Below are 19,788 nucleotides of genomic sequence, written 5' to 3' on the forward strand. Positions count from 1 at the left end.
CACAGAGTGTAACATCCCCTGCTCCGTAACTCTGTAGTTGGGACATGGTGAGGTCCATTTTCTGTGTCCTTAATTTGAGGTTATTGGCATCAAAATCTAGTCCTAGAACATAGGCTGTTTTTAGCCCACTGTTGTATTGAATATTGGCAGTAATCAGTTGTGGTTTCGTACTCTCTCTCCTTTAGAAAGAATCCATGTAGTTTCCTTCCCAGGAAAAGAGGATGACATCATGTGGCTTCTGCAGGCTTTCTGTGCAGAGACGACACCCACAGTTCCTAGAGATATAGACAGAAATCGGGGGTCTTCCTTGGCAGCTAATCTCATCAAGATACAAGGTCCTCTCCCCATTGAAGTTTGTGTTTTAAAAGTAACTTGAACCAAAAAATTCTCTGCTAATTCTTTCTGCCTAACCATTGCAAAATTGCTTGCTTGGTAAGGATGCCAGGATTCCATTCAGAATTATCCCAGATGAATGACTTCTTATAGAAGAGTCTTGTTTTTTGTCATTTGTGAAAACTGAAGATGGTTTTATGACTTTGATTTAGAGAGTAAATGACCGTGCTTAATGGACTGTTTGGAATTCAGAATTACTGGCTGGTTCAGAGGTTTTGCTTTAGAGGAAACATTGAATAAGGGAACGTGTAAGACAGGCCCTCCCCCCTGAGATGAGCCCAAACTGACATCTGAGGTTTGGGGTGATCTTCCTCTTTCTTCCCTTATGTTCTACTCCCTGAACTCTCCTGGCCCATTGTGGCTGCTGGAAATAAGATCACTTTAAGTAAAATAATGTTTGCATCCAGTTCCATTTTGTTTCTTTTTTTTTCCCCCACCAACATGTGTGATGGGATTTAAGTCCCTATAGCTGGCAAGATGCTTGAAGAGGTGAAATCACTGTCACAGCTTCCAGGTGGACTCCAGAGGTTGGCAGGGGAATTCTCTGCTTATATCTTGACTTGTCACGCTTCGCTATGAAAAGCAGACTACAGCAGGGGCTGCTAAGAGTTGGTCAGGGACGAGTAGATGTAAAATATGTTTCTCTAGTGACCGTTGACCTTTCAGAATTGGTTGGTGAGGAGGAAGATATTGGCTGGTTTCTCTGGCACCCCCAGCCTTGCCTTATTTCAAGCCACACCAGGGTTAGGAGAGAAAAGAAAGCCACTCAGTGAAGTCATGGATGGTGAGACAGCTGTATTGTTCTTTGGAGCGAGAGCAGAGCTCGAGGGAGTGGGGACACATGAGCAGACCCATTAGTAGTCTTAAACTCCCAGTCGTTGATGAAGCCGGCTTTGATGGCCTGAGGGCAGCAGGAAGACCACTGAAAACATGGTAGGGATCTACTGTTCTTCTCTCGGGGTCCTAAGTGACAGTCACGGCTGGTTGCCCAGGAGGGACAGAGGTGTGGCTCTGTTGCTTAGTTGAGGCCCCCAGTAGCACGGCGTCCATCCTCCTGGAACTGTAACATCCCCAGTGACTTCTCTTCCCTTCAGGCTGACGGATTTCAAGGATGCAGCTGCTACTCCTGGAGGTGCGGGGCACCTTCTCCAATTTGGGCCACGAGGCCATGTGGCCATGATGGGGGCCCCTCATGGCCTCAGCGAGAACAGAGCACTACGATATTGGCCTCCACCGGGGAAACAGCTTAAAGCAGAGCGGCCCCTCAGACACGGCGCCTGCCCCGCCACCGGAGAAAGCCTCTGAGGGCAGAGCCTGGGCTCAGGCCCATCAGCAGGTGAAGCCAATCTGGAAGCTGGAGAGAAAGCACGTGGGGACGCTTTCAGCAGGGTTGGGCCCCAGCCTCTTGGGTGTCCCCCCCCAGCCAGCCTATTTCTTTTGCCCGGGCACTCCGTGTAGCTCGGGGCACTCAGCTGTCATCGCAGGCCACGGCAGCTCCTGCTACCTGCGCTCCCTCCCAGACCTGTGCAGCAGCACGCTGCTGTGCCGCCGCTCCGGCCACAGGCACAAACCCTACCAGCAGCTGGAGTCTTTCTGCTTGCGCTCAAGCCTGCCGGAGAAAACACCCTTTTCTCTCCCTCACAAGGGCCTCCCTGTCAGACTCACTGCCAATAAGGCCCCTTTCACGGTGTCCCCCATGGCCCAGCCCATGGCGTCCTCGTCCACAGATCGGTACCTCTCACTGGGAGCGGCTGGGGAGAACCCTTCGGGGAAGTGCCTGGCTGCTGCCATCTCAGGGAAGATCCCATCTCCACTCTCCTCCTCCTACAAGCCCATGCTAAATAACAACTCCTTCATGCGGCCGAATAGCACTAAAGTGCCTTTATCGCAGGCCACAGAGGGCCTGAAGCCAGTATCCTCACCCAAGATCCATCTTGTTTCCTGGCATCATTCAGGGGGCACCGGAGACTGTGCGCTCCAGCCTGTCGAACACAAGGTACCCAAGAGCAATGGCGCTGTCCTAGATGATGCCCCTGCCCCTGGCACCCTCTCTGCCCCTAGCTCCTTAGACACTTTGACCACCAGTGTTGCCTCTCCTCAGTATAAGCGGAGTAACTTAGCCACAAGAGCAGAGCCACATCCTTGTGGCCTGGATGGCAACTTTGTTTCTCAGGCTCTGACCAGGGAGGTTCGGTTCACTGAGGCCGTGAGGAAATTGACCGCAAGAGGCTTCGAGAAGAAGCCAAGGCAAGGCTGCCAGTTGGAACAGTCTCATTTCATGAACCCCAGCTTGCAGTGTGAGCTCCTCAACAGGAACCGGCAGTGGAAACCTCCCACCGTAGGCCAGCAGTTCCCCCAGGAGGATGCTGGAGCAGACAGTAGGACCCTGCCCAGCCTCTCGGACGCCCTGGAGCTGGACGGTACAGTCTTCTGTACCAAACGCATCAGCATTCACCTCCTTGCCTCACATGCCAGCGCGCTCAACTGCAGCCCTGCCTGTGGATCTGCCATTGACTCCCCACCACCTGGAGAAGACAAAACTCCCGAGCCACCTGCTCCTCCTCAGCCCCTGGGTGTAGCTGATGTGGCCACCCGCCTCTCTTCCATCCACTTGGGCCAACTTGGGAAGGAGGGGCCTACGGAAGCCAGAGGGCCGGACTTCCCTGCCAGGGATATCGGGTAAGTTAGAGAAAGTTTATGATTCATTTAGAGCAGTAGAACATATATGCCGTAATTTGGTGGCACTGAACCTAAGTCTCTGAAGGTTTGGTTTTATTTTTTTGGCTGTCCTGGAATTTTGGTTTTCACTATAGGGCAGAGGTAGACAAACTAGACCAGCATGTGGGCCAAATCTTGGCTGCTGCCTGCTTTTATAAATAAAGTTTTATTGAAACACAGCCTCACGCATTCATTCACTGCTAACTGGGGCTACTTTCCTGTTACACACGGGTAGGGGTGCATAGTTAAAACAAACTGGCCCACAAAATTGAAAAGATTTACTACCTAGTCCTTTAGAGAAAGAGTTTGTTGACCCTGCTTTAGGTTATAATCAGGAAGAAATAATACCAAACATGTTGGGGCCTGTGACTTTTCTTAATTCCAAACCAACTCAGACTCTGTCATTCCTTGTTTGACAATCATTTCAGAGTTAGGGCATATACAAACTGGGTTCCTTCTCTTGTGCCTTGATACATCTCTGGAACCTTGGTCCACCGAGGCCTTGTTTTGAATTCCCAGAGGTTTAGGGACCCTTGAAATCAATGACCACTCACTAATGGTGTTTCGCATGTAGAATTTTGCACTGAAGTGCTATGAGGGATTTCAGAGAAGATGGGAGACAGAGTGCCTCTCTGTACAACAGGGGCTGTAGAGCTGAAGAGCTGTGACTAGACCTAAGCTCCGAGGCCAAAAGGACTTGTGAGATCCAGGCAAGAGGCAGCAGGTTGGCAAGTGGGGGGAGATGAACACTGGCAGGTGACGAAGGAATGAGAGTCTAACTGACTTCTCTCATGGACTGGGCGGGGGCATGATTCTTTCTTATAGTTCAGCTGCAGACCTCCAGCCAGACCTGGGTGAGGCTGAAGATCTAGAAGAAGAGCTAGTAGATGGTTTGGAGGACTGCTGTAGCCATGATGAAAATGAAGAGGAGGAAGGTGAGTAAGGGACTCTCTCCCCTCCAGCTGGGAAGTGGTCACCACCTGAGATGGAGGGGGGCTGACAGTTATATACTGACTGGGACCTTGACTTGCTTTATCACCTACCATCCCCATCTGCTTGTGGGTCTTAGGGTGGTCGTGGTTTCTGGGGAGTTGATTCGCTAGCCCTGCTGCCCACCAGTGTCGTTTTCTTCGTGCTGCTGCCAAGATCACAGAAGGTGGTACAAGGTGGCAGGGTGATGTTCCTGGCTCTTCAGGAAGGCTGAGCCAAATGTCCCAAGGAAGAGCTGCCTAGGCTTGGTGAGTTTGAGTAGCAGCCTCTCCTAGTGGAACTTCTCTGCTCTCTCCCCTCCAGGAGACTCCGAGTGCTCTTCGTTCAGTGCTGTCTCCACTGGTGAGTCAGTAGCAGTGATCTCTCGGTGAGTACTGTCCATCGTTGGTACAGACTCATTTGCAGTCTCTTTAAGATTATAAAGAGAGAGGCACTTGGGTGGCTCAGTCAGTTGAGTGTCCAGCTTTTGGTTTCAGCTTAGATCATCATCTCATGGGTCATGGGATCAAGTCCTGTTTTGGACTCTGCACTCAGCGGGGTGTCTGCTTGAAGATTCTCTCCCTCACACACCCTCTACTCGCTCGATATCTCTCTCTCTTTCAAATGAATAAGTAAATACTTAAAAAAAATTATGAAGAGATTAATCACCTAAGTCATTAATGGCCCTGTTAACTATAACTCATTTTTACCACATTTTTACATTCGGGACTTTATTTCTCAAACAAGGACCAGTGGAAGGGACCAGAAGCATATTTTACCATTTGGGCTTAAAAATAGGACCATGTTTCTTAGGCTGTGGTTTGGCCTTTAGTTTCCAAGAAATTGTTCAAGTAAAAAGAAAAGGATTTCAAGAAGTGCTTAGAAGATTGATAAGCAGTCAATGGAGAAACATGATATTTGGCCACCCACATGAGGGTAATTGCCACCTTGCATTATCAGCATGCCCCACTGTCAGACGCAGTTCTGAGATACGTATGCCCCTCACTGGAGCTTTTTGAAATGCTTCCTTCTGAGGTTAGTGTTATTAGGGGAAATAAGGTTGACATTGACCTTAATAATAAAATTGAATTGAATTGAATAAAATTGAAATTGAATTAAAAATCCTCCAGCTTAAACCTAGATTATTTTCTTGACGACTCTTGGTCGAGTCTGAGCAAGATCCATCTCTCACTAGGGAACCAAAAATGCCAGCCTCTTCACATAGGCCCTTCTTTTACAGAAAAAGTGGCTGGAGCCTGTTGCATGACTGAGATGAGGGTTGGGGGAGGGCAAGGAATGCAGGACTGTGAGGAAGTTACTATGAACCAGGGTACGTCATTGTGCTAAAGATCTTTGGAACTTGCCGAAGGGTCATAGATGCCATCTTTCAGGTATTTAACACCCTTCAACATAATCTTTATTGTTCCCCTCACTATTTCCAACCTTGCCTCATTGTCTTCTATTAAATACTATAAAGAACCCCCCCTACACACACCCGCCCAAAGTACTAAACATTAAAGTTTTTTTTTTTCTTTTTAAAAATAACTTCTGGAAAAACAAAATACAAGTATTGACCATTGGTGAGTTTCGTTTTTCACACAAAATAAAACTCTAATTTCAATGAAAAGCGTACGTGTCAGGGCTTACATACACCTGTCGTACACAGCACTTGGCTGGCTTTTCTCTTGTGTCTGCTGTGTCTCAGCTGAAGTGAAGGGGATCAGGAGCCTTCCGTGCCTTGGTTAGTGTGGACGAGGCAAGCTGCAGCCCTGTGCGTGTGATGGCAGCGGCTGCACCAATGTCAGAGCTCTAAACCAGTGAGGGGAGAGAGCTCTTTGGAAAGTGAAGAGACACTTTCTAGGTCTTTCTAGACATTTTCTAGGTCTTTCTTTGAGGGTGGGTAGAAGTCCTGTCATAGGTACCTTGAGTCTGGTGCCTCAGTTCTGTTACTTTGAGCACAGTAACCTGTCCTCCTTCCAAAAAACAAAGGTACATCTGAATGTTGACTCAGGACCTCTGCTGTCCATAAGAGAAGGACATTTAACATGTGATTGACTTGGAGTCTCACCTTGGAGTCTCACCTCTCATACTTACCAGTGCTCTAGGTTTGTCTTGAGACCTACTTGGAGACAGCTGCCCAACCCTTCACCTTACCTTTCTAACAAAATTCACAAAAGGTATTTGCTTATACTTTGTTGGTTAATTTAGCTCTTACAAGATGTACAGACTTTCTTTTCTATATAAGGCTTAAAACATGGATTTTCAGTCAAATGGAGGTCGAGGAATTCCAAACTACTTCACATTTTAAAGATCACTAAAATCAAATACTTTTGGATTGTTAAAATCATTTTTTCCGAAATTGTGAGGGATTTATGTATTTTATTATAGAAAAGTTGACAATTACAGAGAGGTCATTGAAAACACTATCTCTGTTTATCTAGTTTATTGCCTTTCCTGTTTCATATTCTTTTTTCTAAGAATCACTTAATTTTAGAACTGGGGGTCATTAAGTCCAGTCTCTTTTTTCAGATGTGGATAATTAGGACCAGAGAAGTATTATGGGGTCATAGTTTCCAACACTGCTAGACCAGAAGCCAGGCCTCTTGAAGATGATAGATAGGTCCAGTACTCTTGAGAGGCAGCGAACAAAGATTTTCCGCCCTTTTTTTTTTAATTAAACTTTTTTTTTTTTTTTTTAAGATTTTATTTATTTATTCATGAGAGACACAGAGCGAGACACAGGCAGAGACACAGGCAGAGGGAGAAGCAGGCCCCATGCAGGGAGCCCGACATGGGACTCTATCCCGGGATCATGGCCTGGACTGAAGGTGGCGCTAAACCGCTGAGCCACGCGGGCTTCCCTAAAATTAAACTTTTGATTTTGAGACATTTTAGATTTACATGTAGTTGTGAGAAATAATACAGAGATCCCTTAAACTTTTTACTCAGTGTCCCCCAGTGGTGACATCTGGCAAAACCAGTACCATATAGTAGGACCCAGATACTAATGTTAGTCAAGATACAGATATGTCCGTCACTGCAGGAATCCCTCCAGCTGTCCTAATAGCCACCCCTACTTCCCTCCTATGACTATTCCCTCCTTGATGTTTGGCAACTACTAATTTGTTATATAATTTAGTCATTTCAAGAATATTTTTTTTTAAAGCATTCTTTTTTTCTTTTTTTTTTTAATTTTTATTTATTTATGATAGTCACAGAGAGAGAGAGAGAGAGGCAGAGACACAGGCGGAGGGAGAAGCAGGCTCCATGCACCGGGAGCCCGACGTGGGATTCGATCCCTGGTCTCTAGGATTGCGCCCTGGGCCAAAGGCAGGCGCCAAACCGCTGCGCCACCCAGGGATCCCAGGAGTGTTTTTTTTTTTTAAGATTTATGTATGTATGTATGTATGTGCAACAGGCAGAGGAGCACAGGGGAATGGGTGAGGGGGAAAGAGTTCCAAGCAGACTCCACACTGAGTGCGGACCCTGATGCAGGGCTGAATCTCACAACCCTGAGATCATGGCCTAGTTACTGACTGAGCCACCCAGGTGCCCTGCATGTTTTTTGTTTTTTGAGAAACTTCCAAAACAGTTTTCCAGAGTGGCTATACCATTTTACATTCCTGTTTTGTCTTTGTTTCTGAATCTTACCTCATTCTCCTTGATTTTCAACAATCTTTAATGCTCCATAAATTAAAAGTCTTTGAAATAAAATATTTTGGAATGAGGAATTAAGAGTTGAATTCATTGGAATTATTTAACTGAAAATTAGTATTTAACCTGACCCAACAGCATTCTTTAAAAATCTTTGATATTTTATTTAAATAATAAAAAAAAAAAACTTTGGTATTTAAAACACTGAAATGTTTTCCATACTAGTGCCTATTTCTGTTGTGCTGCAAAATAACAGGCAGAATGGCTCTTTATAAGCTAAAGATTAATCTTTAAATACTAATCTTTGTAGATCAGAACAGCTCCGTAAAGAGAATAATAAGTGCTATTTTTTTTTTTTTTGAATAAGTGCTATTTAAAGAAATGCCAGTGCTATTTAAAGAAATGGTTGGGTCTCTGCACTTATACTGGGTACGGAGTTGAGATGTCCATTTTTTAGAGATCCCTTGAGCTAGTCTTGGCCGAGCCATCATTGGAGCAACAGTAGGGACTCCATGGCCTACTGCCCCAAATTCTCAGATCTGTGTTACCACAGTGTTACATAAAAAACCCATGTCACAAATCATTTCCAAAACGGAGAAGAGCATTAATCATCTGCATATCTTCAGATTAACCTAAATATAAAATGATTTGGAAGGATCACTTTCTTTTCCTTCTGTTGTTTTTTTTTCCTTTTTCTTTTTAAAACCTTCTGTACAAAAAAAATAAAAAAATAAAAAAAATAAAACCTTCTGTACGTCTTTGGTCTTTTCTGCTCTTCCTTCTTTTTAATTATCCATACCATTTGTTTTCTCTTCTCTTTGTTCAGTCACACACCTGCTCTCAGAACCGCTCTTTTCCAGGGGCTTCCCCCACCTGTGGCTTCTCACCAGAAATGTTGAGCTATATCACAGAAGGGGGTATTGGGAAATCTGGTCTTTAGGTGACATTTAATGGAGTTAATATGGATTACTGTTTGTGAAATAGTCACCAAGTACTTGTCTTTGTAGAATCACGATGTAGAAGACAGCATCTCGAAAAAAAAATGACCTAGTAACAGCACTTGAGGGCTGTGGCCTCCTCTTTCTCTTCCACACATCTGTCTGTCTTGCATCCTAGGAGCTGTGCAGAGATTCTGACCAAACCCCTCTCCAGTGAGAAAGTGGTCCGACCAGCGCTCATCTACAGCCTCTTTCCCAACGTGCCCCCTACCATCTATTTTGGCACCCGGGATGAGAGAGGTAAACCTGACCAAGTGTCTAACTAAGCCCAGGAGTGCCCCCAGGAGAAGGATGCTGGTGAAGTTGGGAGGAGGTGGCAGTAGGGTGGAAGGGGCTTTCCAGAATGGCCTTTTTGGTACTCACTGTCATCCTGCCTCCTTCATAGTTCACCAGACCAATAGAGGAGACTTTTCCTTGTCCTTCCCTGAGCTGACCCTTGTCAGCCCCATAATCTCATGCTGCATTCTTGCCCTCCAGCCTTGTCTCTTCTGCCTTTTAACCTCCCTCCTCTCAGTGCTCCTCAGTCCCATGCAGCGCCCTTTTTTCCCCACTAAGAAAACTGGGACTCCTTTGAAATTCTGGCCTAGAACAATCCTTAGTGACTTGTCTGCCTAGTGACTTGTCTTGCCTAGGATGCCAAGCTCCTGCGCAACAATGCCACCTTTCCTCTTCTAACCCAGACTCTCCTGCTCTTCCCCCCCCCCCCCCCATTTCCTTTCCCCAGTGGAGAAACTTCCCTGGGAGCAGAGGAAGCTGCTCCGGTGGAAGATGAGCACAGTGACTCCCAACATTGTCAAGCAGACCATTGGACGGTCCCACTTCAAAATCAGCAAGAGTGAGTCACCTGCCTTACTTCGATCCTGTCCTCTGCCCCAGTGGATGGGCTCTGGGCAGGAGGAGACCCTAGATACCTCCTGCTGTGTGGGGATCCTGTTCTGGAGTTTCTACTTAATAGGAAGACGTAGCTGAAATCTCTCTGGGCTGGAGCCTGTTCCTCAAAATTAGAAGACAGAGAGCTGTTGTTCTCTTCCTGACCCTAGGGTTTCATGTCGGACAGCTCCATGGTGACTTTTAGAACACTGGGAGCTGAGCCCAGGCCCAGTGGTATTTCTGGGGCCCCTAGGTCTCTCTGTCCCGAAGTCTGAGCTGCTAGCAGGACTGACTCCGTGATGTGCCTTCTGCAGGAAATGACGACTGGCTGGGCTGCTGGGGTCACCACATGAAGTCTCCTAGTTTCCGATCCATTCGGGAGCATCAGAAGGTAGGGGTCCTTTGTGGGGAACTCTTCCCCTGGACTTTGGACTAGGCAGGAGGAGGTTGGTGTGGGCAGTAGGGAAAGAAGAGGATGACTGTGAAGAAGCCAGGAAGGTGTGCAGAGTGGAGGTGGTGCGAGAGGAGGGGGCAGTGGGGCCCTTGTGGATCACGTACCTCTAGCAGCGCAGTGGCAGTGCTCCAGGCCCCCCAAAGACCCGTTCTCCTCTGATGTGTCTTGAGATGTGGCATCTGTTTCTTTGAATTGTGCTTCTCCTGTGACTACTGTGCATTGCCTCCGTGCCTCCAAGCTGGATATGCATAAAGAGGACTCTGGTCTCATGTTGCAGCAAAGGAGTCCCTGTCCCCAGACTTTAATGAAGTCCAGGTGCCTTCCTGTCTTTGCCCTGCAGCTGTCACGGCAAAAGACTTCAAACAGCTTTTTCTTTGCACTTAAGGGAAATATCATGTCTGACTTAATCACTGTTCTCTGGCTGTTTGTGAACTGTCAGCTTCTTGGGGTCACTACAGTTTGGTGTATTTTATTTGTTTTAATCATCTGTTTGTGAGTGCTCAGAGTACTACTATCAGATGGTGATGGTAAGATGGATCAAGAGCTCATGATGTCGCTGAGAAAGTTGGAAAGGCACTGTGAATCTTGCTCTCTCCCTCCTGGCCTCACCCAAGCTCTCTCCCTGCTCTCACCCTTTGTCCCTTCTGTAGCTAAACCACTTCCCAGGTTCCTTCCAGATTGGACGAAAGGACCGACTGTGGCGGAACCTGTCTCGCATGCAGAGCCGCTTTGGCAAGAAGGAGTTCAGCTTCTTCCCCCAGTCCTTCATCCTGCCCCAGGATGCCAAGCTCCTGCGCAAAGCCTGGGAGAGCGGCAGCCGCCAGAAGTGGATTGTTAAGCCTGTAAGTGGATCCCAGTGGGTGGGGGCCGTGGTCTGAGAGTGGGAACAATGCGTATTGGGCCAGCAGCAAATCTCACCTCCTTTCCACTTGACTTCTAGCCAGCATCAGCCCGGGGCATTGGCATCCAGGTCATTCACAAGTGGAGTCAGCTCCCCAAGCGAAGGCCCCTCCTGGTACAGAGGTGAGCCTGTCTCCAGCTCTCATCCCACCGCTCATTTTCCTGTGGCCTCAGCCTGGAGGTTCTTTTTAGAGTGTTCTTCTGCCCTTTGCCCTCCCAGCCATTGACCTCCTTCAGCAGCTGTTTGAAGGTCTTTATCTCTCAGACTGCTCACTTGCTGACTTTTGCTATTTTACCCACTGAGCCCTGTCTCATCGAGCATGTCCCTAAAGCTGGCCTTTCCCTATTTAGGTATCTACACAAACCCTACCTCATCAGCGGCAGCAAGTTCGATCTGCGAATCTATGTTTACGTCACCTCCTACGATCCCCTCCGGATTTACCTCTTTTCAGATGGACTCGTCCGCTTTGCCAGTTGCAAGTACGTGATAGTGGTGAGGCTCACCCTGATGGCTCTGGGTTTTGTTTTCCTGAAAGAGCGAGAAACTGGAGGATGCCAAGCAGAATAAAAGCACATTTTGGTGGGTTTTGTTGGCAGAGGAAAAGGAGCGGTGTTTCCGGAAAACCCGATCTTCCTTTCCTCTTCTGTGTCTCCTTTTACGTAGAACACCACTTCACTTCTAAACTTCCAGTCACCAAACGTGTGGGGCTTTTCCCCACATGAAGCAGTTCTCTGGAGTACCAGCTGGGTATCCTGCATTGTCTACCTGTGTTACCCTAGCACTGTCTACCCCCCGGGGGTGTGGTCCCACAGGTCAGGGCTCAGTCTCACAAGGTTGCCCCTTCCTCCTGCTTCAGATGCCAGTCCCAAGTCCAGGTGCCACCTCTGCTCCTTGCCTGGTCAGCTATAAGTCAGAGGTTCCTGGGACCCCCTTCTTAGGCTCCATTAATTTGCCGGAGCAGCTCATCATAAAAGGAGATGGTAAGTTTGGTTACAGGCGAACAACCAAGTGGAAGAGAACAGGGTAAAGTGTCAGAAGAGGCAATGCACAGAGCAATGTGTGTGGGAAGGGGCGCAGGAGCTCCCCTGCTCTCTCTGGACACCACTGTCCCAGCATATACCACATGCTCACCCACCCAGAACATGAGCCCCATACTTTTGGGATTTTATGGAGACTTCATCATGTGGGCATGTTGCTTGGTAATTCTGTTTTTAGCCCTTCTCCCTCTTAAGGATGGGGGCGGGGTTGAAAATTCCAGGCTTCAAATCATGGCCTGGTCTTTCTAGCCATCAGACCTTCTCCAGGAACCCATCCGGAGTCACCTCATTAGAACACAAGACACTCCTATCACCCAGGAAATGACAAGGGTTTCAGGAATTGGGGTCAAAGACCAAATATTAGTCAAAAGATGTTCTTAATGCTCTTCTCACTGAGGAAGTTATAAGGGATTTAGGAGCTCTGTGCCAGGAACCAGGGGCAGACACACACGTGTTAAGTTTCTTATTATAAATCGAATTGTCACATGGGGAATAGGAAGTGAGAAGTTCCTCTACCTCGCTGAATGTGGGGTGCGTCTTCTTGCCAGAGGTGGGATCGAAGAGATGAGTCCCACATATCTTGCCCCACGCTTCTCTTCCACTTGGCTGTTCATCTGTATCCTTTATCATATCCTTTGATAAGATGCTAGTAAACATAAGTAAACTGTTTTCCTGAGTTTTGTGAGCTGCTCAGGATAAAGGAGCTGTGCTGTTCTAGAAACCTTGCCAACAGACATACTGCTCTGGCTCTTGTGCATCTGAAAAGATTGGTCTACTTGGCCTTTATCTCTTCTGGATTTGGGAAGATGTTTCGGCCTTTGTCCACCTGCCGTGTCTCCCTGTCTCACCTCTGCCTTTCTCCTCACTTGCAGGTATTCCCCTTCCATGAAGAGCCTCAGCAACAAGTTCATGCACCTGACCAACTACAGTGTCAATAAAAAGAATGCCGAGTACCAGGCCAATGCAGATGAAACGGCCTGCCAGGGCCACAAATGGTACCCAGGCTGGGTCCCCATTGAGCGGAGGCCTGGAGGCACACAGGGTTCTGGGCTTTGGGGAGCTTTGGGGGCATGGTCAGTGGAGGACTGGTGAAAAACCCAAAGGTTGCATGAGCCCTGGGCAGCTCAGAAGCAGTCTACTTCCATCCATACTTCTCTCTTTCTTAATTTAAAATCTAAGAAGAGACATGGAGAAAATTACTTTGGTCCTCTTACTTCTTCTTTTTTTTTCTTCATAACCCATTCATAGAATATAACTCCAGAAACCCCCCTCCCCTCCCCCGTTTTGCAGGGCGCTGAAGGCTTTGTGGAACTACCTGAGCCAGAAGGGAGTCAATAGTGATGCCATCTGGGAGAAGATAAAGGACGTTGTTGTCAAAACCATCATCTCGTGAGTCACACTGCCACCCTGGCTGTGGGGCTTGCCACTGGACCCCCTTTTCTCATGGGCCTCCACACTGCTGTGTCCCAGACGTTGACTGCACTGTGTGTCAGTTTCTGAGAACAGGGAGTAGGATGGAGTGGCTAGAACTCTGCTCTTCTACTGAACTTCCTCTCCAGAAGCTGGCTCCAGATCAGAGGCATCTCTTGGGAGCTGTTTCTGTTCTCCCATCTCTGGGCAACTCCCTTGCCAGGGCAGCTCTAGGTGGGTCCCTCTGGGAAGATCTGAGCTGAATACTTGGTCTTCCCTGTGACCAGGTCAGAGCCCTATGTGACCAGCCTACTGAAGATGTACGTGCGGCGGCCATACAGCTGCCATGAGCTCTTTGGCTTTGACATCATGCTGGACGAGAACCTCAAGCCCTGGGTCCTGGAAGTCAACATTTCCCCGAGGTAACTGGGCTTCTCACGGTGCTCATGGTAGAGCCCTTCCTGTAGCCTCATGGTCCTCTTTCCCTTCTAATGTTGCAACTTGATCCCTCCTGCATGCTTTTCCCTGGCTGGCAAATGAAAGCCTTAGGAACCACCCTGGGTGAGGTTATTCATGGTCTGTGGGGCAAGAAGTCCCCATGCTGGTGCTCAGGAGCCCAGAAGGCAGGCTGTTCACAGGGATGGTGCTGACTTTGGGCGCATAGCCGGAAACAGTTTGACTCCTCCCTGTACCCTTTCCCCAAAGCCTCCACTCCAACTCTCCGCTGGACATCAGCATCAAAGGCCAGATGATCCGTGACCTTCTGAACCTGGCAGGCTTTGTTCTGCCCACCGCAGAGGATATCGTTTCCAGCTCTGGCAGCTCCAGCAGTTCCAGTGCCAGGTTAGCCTCCTCACTTGGCTGTGTCTGGGCGGACAGTGCAAACGGCCCCGTGGGGATTGTGGGAAGGAGCGGTGCCGGGGTGCCCTCTCTGTCTCGTGCTGCTCGGTCTGTCCCCATGGTCTTCCCACACACCTCTCCCACGTCAGTGCCTCTTAAAAGCGTTGCTGGTGATACTGCTTCCAGATCAGGAATCTCCACAGGGCCAGGGAATCAGCTTTTAACTCCTCACAGGGACATTTGAGGCCCCAGCCTCCTTTTCCCAGACGCCCTCTTCTCTACTGCTCCTGTGCTCTGACAAACCAGTTGCTCCTAGAGCCTCAAAATTGAAAGGCTCAGTGAGTTGAGTCTTTTCTCTGAAGTGGGTATGGTTTCACTGTCCCTCCATAGTGTCCCCTTCTCTGCTCATGAGCTTTTTTCCTCCTGAAATTCTCTTCCATCAGACCTCCCTGTTGTGACCTTACCCTGCCATGAGAACCTAGTTGAAGGCAGCATGTTCATGAAGCCAGCTCCCTGTGGGCTCTCTGTACTGTAGCCCCAAACCTCTTGGAACCACTGCTGAGGAAAGGGAACTAATTTTTAGTCGGTACCTACTGTATGTAAGGAGGCACCTGTAACATCTCCCCCTCAACCCTGTGAGGTTGGTACTAGTATCCTTAGTTTACAGATGAGGAAAGTGGAAATCACTGGAATTAGGTAGCTCACCCATGGTTATTCAGCTACAGAGTGGTAGAGCTGGGAATCCAATCCTGATTTTCTGGGAACAAAACTTGCTTTCCCCACCATTCCTTGTAGACTCCTGTGTGGCTCTGTGCTGTGGTTGTTATTTGACACCTGCCATCTGTGAGTTCTTTGGAGGCCATGTACATGTCTCTCAGCAGCAATCATAGTGATGTGGATGAAGAAACTGGGCAGGGAGTTCGTAATGTGCCCAGGGTCACACAGCCAGTGCTGAGCTAAACTAAAACTGATGTATGCAGCGATTATTTCAGGGTCTTTTTTTTTTTTTTTTAAACCACTGAAATGCAACCCAGTGAAGGTACCTTAAACTCTTTGAGTTCTTCCATGGTACTTGATCTTTGATGCTCAGACAGGTTACTTGAGTAGAGTACGTTACAGTCTGATCTACTCAAGTAACAAACATCTGTCAAAACTTCTTTGTCTTCTCTTGAGATGGGGGTGACTCCCTCCAACAAACCATTTAACCTTGGTGCCCCAGTGAGTCCGTGGCCCCAACTAAGAATGTCTTTCTCCTCCAGCCAAGCTAGGGGCCCTGGGCTGGACCGTCTCTCCACATGTCCCCGGGATGTGAAGCTGTTGACCTTACCCTCTGCTTCTTTTCCATCCACTGCACTAGCTTGCCCAGCTCCCCCAAGGATAAATGTCGAATGGCTCCGGAGCATTTCACCGCACAGAAGATGAAGAAGGCCTATTATCTGACCCAGAAAATTCCCGATCAGGTAGATTACCCTCCGCCCCCAAGTGCCAATAGAAAGTTCCCTTGGTTAAACAAACATCTGGGAGCCTAAGGCAAGCGATTTTTTCTCTCGCTCTAAAATGGCTTCCTAACCCAGCTCCGTGATCCCTCAGTGTGCAGGGATCTGCGGGCTCCGTGTTGCTCCAGGAGAGAGTTGCTGGCCTTTGTCCCACGATCAACTGCTGCTCTCAGCAAAATGCTCTACTTGTTATCAGAGCTGTAGACCCTTCGGGTTTCTTCCCTTGAGGTACAGTGAGCCCCAGGGAGGCCTGATGACTTTTTGGAGCAGATGAGAATAGTAGACCAAAGGCTGCTGCCAAATCTCAGCTGCAAATTCTGATCTTGACTCCATCCAGCAGACCTCTTAAAACCTCTGGGCTCCAGGGGCTCCCCTACGCAGACTAAGAGTATCTTCTCTGGACAGCAGAACAGACGAGGTCCCCAGCCGGACTCACTAGTCGGCCTTTGCTGTTCCCTTTGGGAGTCCTGGAGCCCGAGGACTTCAGAGCCATGCTTGCTGTCCCCCAGCTTCTTAATTCTCTATCTCCAGCCCACACTCTCTGTCACACCCTCTTCCTTTCCGTTTTTGGGCCTTAGGACTTCTATGCATCTGTGCTGGATGTCCTGACGCCAGATGATGTTCGGATTCTGGTTGAGATGGAGGATGAGTTTTCTCGCCGTGGTCAATTTGAACGAATTTTTCCTTCTCGAATCTCTTCTCGCTATCTCCGCTTTTTTGAGCAGCCACGATACTTCAACATTCTCACCACCCAATGGGAACAGAAGTACCATGGCAACAAGCTCAAAGGTGATGTGTCCTCCTTGCCCACAGGAGGCCGTGTTTAGTGAGTGATTAAAGAAATGAGCCTCCCTGATAAGAAGAATTGACCAGTTGATTCTACCCTCTTAAGTCCCACCCCTGCTAATCTTGTCCTAGGAGTAGATCTGCTTCGGAGTTGGTGCTACAAAGGGTTCCACACAGGAGCCATCTGTGATTCTGCTCCAATGGTGAGTGATACTATTTTGGGGGTGGGGGTAGGGGACTCCAGTCCGCCTCAGTCCCTCCTCCACCTTAGGAGTGCAGCATGGAATGGATGTAGATCCAGACCCTCTCACCTTCTCCCCTAGACCCTGTCTCTGTGTCCCGTGACCCTTCCCTTTCAAGGGAATAATGGCCTCCAGGATCCCCTGGGTGCCTTTTTTCCAAAGGTCAACGAGTGCTTGGTAGTCTCAACTTCTTGTCTGAATCTGGAGAGAATGGGGAATTTTGTCCCAGATGGGCCGTGCCTGAAGGGTAGGGAAGAGGAGAGCCCCATGATCACTCAGAGGTAGAGCCAGAAGAGAGTCCCAAGACCTTAGACACTCCCGCCTGACTTCTGCTTAGCCCTTTTGGCCTCATTGCTTCCTTTGCTTTTAGTGGTCTCTCCCAGCATCACTTCTGACCATCCCAAAGGGTGACGTGGGACTCAGCGCTTTCCCCAAACTAGAGAGTGGCAAGCTGGGGTGAGTACTGTCTGGGCAAGGGAAGGGTGTTGGGTGTGAGTTTGGGGAGTTTTCTCCTTCCTCTCTTCCCAGATTATGATGAGGTCAGCATTCTCCGGGTGGGGGTGGGAGTGGCAAGATATGCAACTGCCATCTCCTCTGCCTGGTGGCTCCTCGTCTGCCTGGCACAGCTGAGCTGGAGTGCAGGATTACCTGCAGACATGGCCCCTCTCAGCTGTGCGCACTGCCTGAGGACTCCTTGGCCCTCCTCTCTCACTTCACATTTGCACCAAGCTCTCCAGCCTTCAGATAAAGAAGATGTATTTTATAGTTACCTCTGTATGGCATGTAGCACGGTAATGGTGTGAATGCCTGGTCTGCACTCTGAAGGTAGATCATAGGCTAAAGTCCCATCTCAGCCATTTCTTTCCTCACTGTTTCCTTCAGAAAACACAGCTTCTCCGAGGGAAGCATACCACTCTGTGAAGACGGGACCATGCCTAAGCCCAAGAAGACCCAAGCTGGCCTTTGTCCTGTTCCGGGGAAACCCAGTTCTTCCAAGGACAGTGAGGACATCAGCAAAGAGCCCAGCCTCTCTACCCAGATGTTACCTCTGTTGAAGTACTCTGGGCAGACTTCGAGACTCTCTGCTTCCCCCACCTCCCAGTCAACCGGTGACTCACTCCTGGCTGCTGTGAGCCCATGACTGGCCTCTCTCCACTAGCCCCTGCCTAGGAGCACCGGTGTTAGCTACCTCATGGGAACTAGCCGGCCGGCCAGCCAGCCTGAGCCCCCGGCCCCTTCCTCAAAGTATTTTTTTGAAGTGGTTGAATTGCAGAAATGGGTATCTAGAGGGCTGGAGGGGTGGTGGGAATGGGGAGAAGGTGAGGAAGGTTCACTGGCTGGTACCTCATATCTCCGCAGAGAAGCCACTAATGGCCACTCAGCCTTATAAAGCAGGGTTTGGTTTCTAACTTCAGAGAGCCGTGTGTGGTTTGTTTTAGACCTTGGTGCAGTGATTGAGTTACAGCTCTAGAGGAGAAGACGCAATGAACACATTTGGGCCTGAAGTCCTTTGTCTGTAATTGAGGAGGTCCCTCCAAAGGTCCTCCTCTCCTCCTCATCTCCATCATCACCCTCAGTCCCCATGTCCCAAACCCCCTGTTCTGAGGAACCACTTTGAGAAACTTCAGACTTCCTCAGGAGACAGGCAGGGAGAGGCCAAACATGATCAACCCATTTCCTATCATACCAGTCTTCGGGGATTCACTTCTTTCATATACCCAGCAGTCAACAGTCCTGAGTCTTCCTTTTCTGACCTCACATCACTACCTGTTCAGCCTTCTAGACTTCTCTCTCATGGATGTTAGTTCTTAGTGCTCTGTGAGGTGAGAGGTCTTGTGAGCTTTGCAAATTTCCTGTGGCCCCGTTGAAGGAGCCCAGATAATCCCAGTTGCTGTTGTCTCTGCTCATACAACGAAGGACACCATCCAGGGGGAAGTGGCAGGAGCTGTGATTTCCCTACAACATGGAGGAAGTTTCAGGTTGTGCTTACTCTTGTCACTGTCTGATGAGCGGGGTCTGGCTCACAGGTCTGATGGCATGGCAGGTGGATTTCAGGAGCAGTCACCACTGTAGGATGGCTTTCTAGTCAGACAGCTGACAAAATTCTTTGTGCTTTTAACTGAATCTACCTCTCTCCCCAAGACTCAGTAAAATGGTGACCATTCGATAAATGTTGACTGAGTGAACCATGCTTACAAAGAACACAAACACCCAAACCAGAAATTCTCCTCTCCCGGGGCACGGTGGGGTCCAGGGGAAGTATAAGGTGTGATCGGGAAGGTAGTTTTCACTTGAACTGTGCTCCCCCTCAACCCAGCACTTTGCAGGTAGCTGCTCCCTCCCTCCCCAGGCCTGAGGTCTCTTTACTCTCATTTTCTAGCAGTGGTGCCCAGTAAAAAGGCACCTGGCCCCGGGCTCTCTGCCTTCATTCTCTTGAAGTTTTGGAAAGATGACTACCCTGCTTTGTGGCTCCTAGAGTTCTAAGTGGAAAGTTGGGATAGAGCCATAGAAAAGTCACTGAGAGGCCTGGCTGGGTTCAAGGCCACCCAGTGATGGCTACATTGGCCAGTCTGAAGGCCATGTTGACAATTGTGAAGAAAGCTTGGTGGCAAAGTCCTAGGGCAACACATGCTGCTCGGCGGCAAGGATTTCAAAGTCGGGCCCAGCAGCAGAGGCCCTGGCAGTCTGGTTAAATCCATTTGGGTAGAAATGAAGCCAACTCCCCCCATCCTACCTGCATGCAGTACTCTAGAGCAATGTCAAAACAAACCTTGTGACAAGGGCAGATGCGGTCTTCCTAAGAAAGCTGGCCACCTGCTTGAGTACTTTTGTGATGTCTGGTCTGGTGCAAGGGCTTCAGTGTGGAGGCCTGGCCAAGCTGCTTTACTTCTTGGAAAGCAACTTCAGTTCTTTGGCCTGCCATCTGAGAATCCCCAGATAGCATCCATGCAACGAGAGGGGACCGGCATTGTGGCAGCATGGAACGGCGGGTGAGAGGTGGACTTAGTAAGTTAAATGAG

The 19,788-nt window shown here is 48.8% G+C and overlaps 1 protein-coding gene across 2 annotated transcripts in view; it reads left to right on the plus strand.

Moving 5' to 3' along the window:
• TTLL4 (tubulin tyrosine ligase like 4) overlaps positions 1 to 19,292 on the plus strand; it is a 38,814-nt gene extending 19,522 nt beyond the window's left edge. The window contains exons 2-19 of one of the 2 annotated variants that reach the window (XM_041737599.1): positions 1,488 to 3,072; positions 3,937 to 4,046; positions 4,405 to 4,468; positions 8,851 to 8,972; positions 9,457 to 9,567; positions 9,917 to 9,993; positions 10,707 to 10,898; positions 10,997 to 11,079; positions 11,308 to 11,436; positions 12,867 to 12,989; positions 13,285 to 13,383; positions 13,692 to 13,826; positions 14,110 to 14,247; positions 15,602 to 15,704; positions 16,319 to 16,529; positions 16,659 to 16,729; positions 17,139 to 17,224; positions 17,651 to 19,292. In XM_041737599.1, the coding sequence (XP_041593533.1) occupies positions 1,586 to 3,072; positions 3,937 to 4,046; positions 4,405 to 4,468; positions 8,851 to 8,972; positions 9,457 to 9,567; positions 9,917 to 9,993; positions 10,707 to 10,898; positions 10,997 to 11,079; positions 11,308 to 11,436; positions 12,867 to 12,989; positions 13,285 to 13,383; positions 13,692 to 13,826; positions 14,110 to 14,247; positions 15,602 to 15,704; positions 16,319 to 16,529; positions 16,659 to 16,729; positions 17,139 to 17,224; positions 17,651 to 17,909 (3,600 nt within the window). In that variant the 5' untranslated portion in view covers positions 1,488 to 1,585 and the 3' untranslated portion in view covers positions 17,910 to 19,292. Of the gene's footprint in view, positions 1 to 1,487; positions 3,073 to 3,936; positions 4,047 to 4,404; positions 4,469 to 8,850; positions 8,973 to 9,456; positions 9,568 to 9,916; positions 9,994 to 10,706; positions 10,899 to 10,996; positions 11,080 to 11,307; positions 11,437 to 12,866; positions 12,990 to 13,284; positions 13,384 to 13,691; positions 13,827 to 14,109; positions 14,248 to 15,601; positions 15,705 to 15,834; positions 16,283 to 16,318; positions 16,530 to 16,658; positions 16,730 to 17,138; positions 17,225 to 17,650 lie in introns of those variants that run through there. The other variant, XM_041737600.1, reaches the window with a different exon arrangement.
• The last annotated feature ends 496 nt before the right edge of the window (positions 19,293 to 19,788 follow it).

The sequence above is a fragment of the Vulpes lagopus genome, chromosome 22 (assembly GCF_018345385.1).
Source record: "Vulpes lagopus strain Blue_001 chromosome 22, ASM1834538v1, whole genome shotgun sequence".
Classification (NCBI taxonomy): Eukaryota; Metazoa; Chordata; class Mammalia; order Carnivora; family Canidae; genus Vulpes; species Vulpes lagopus.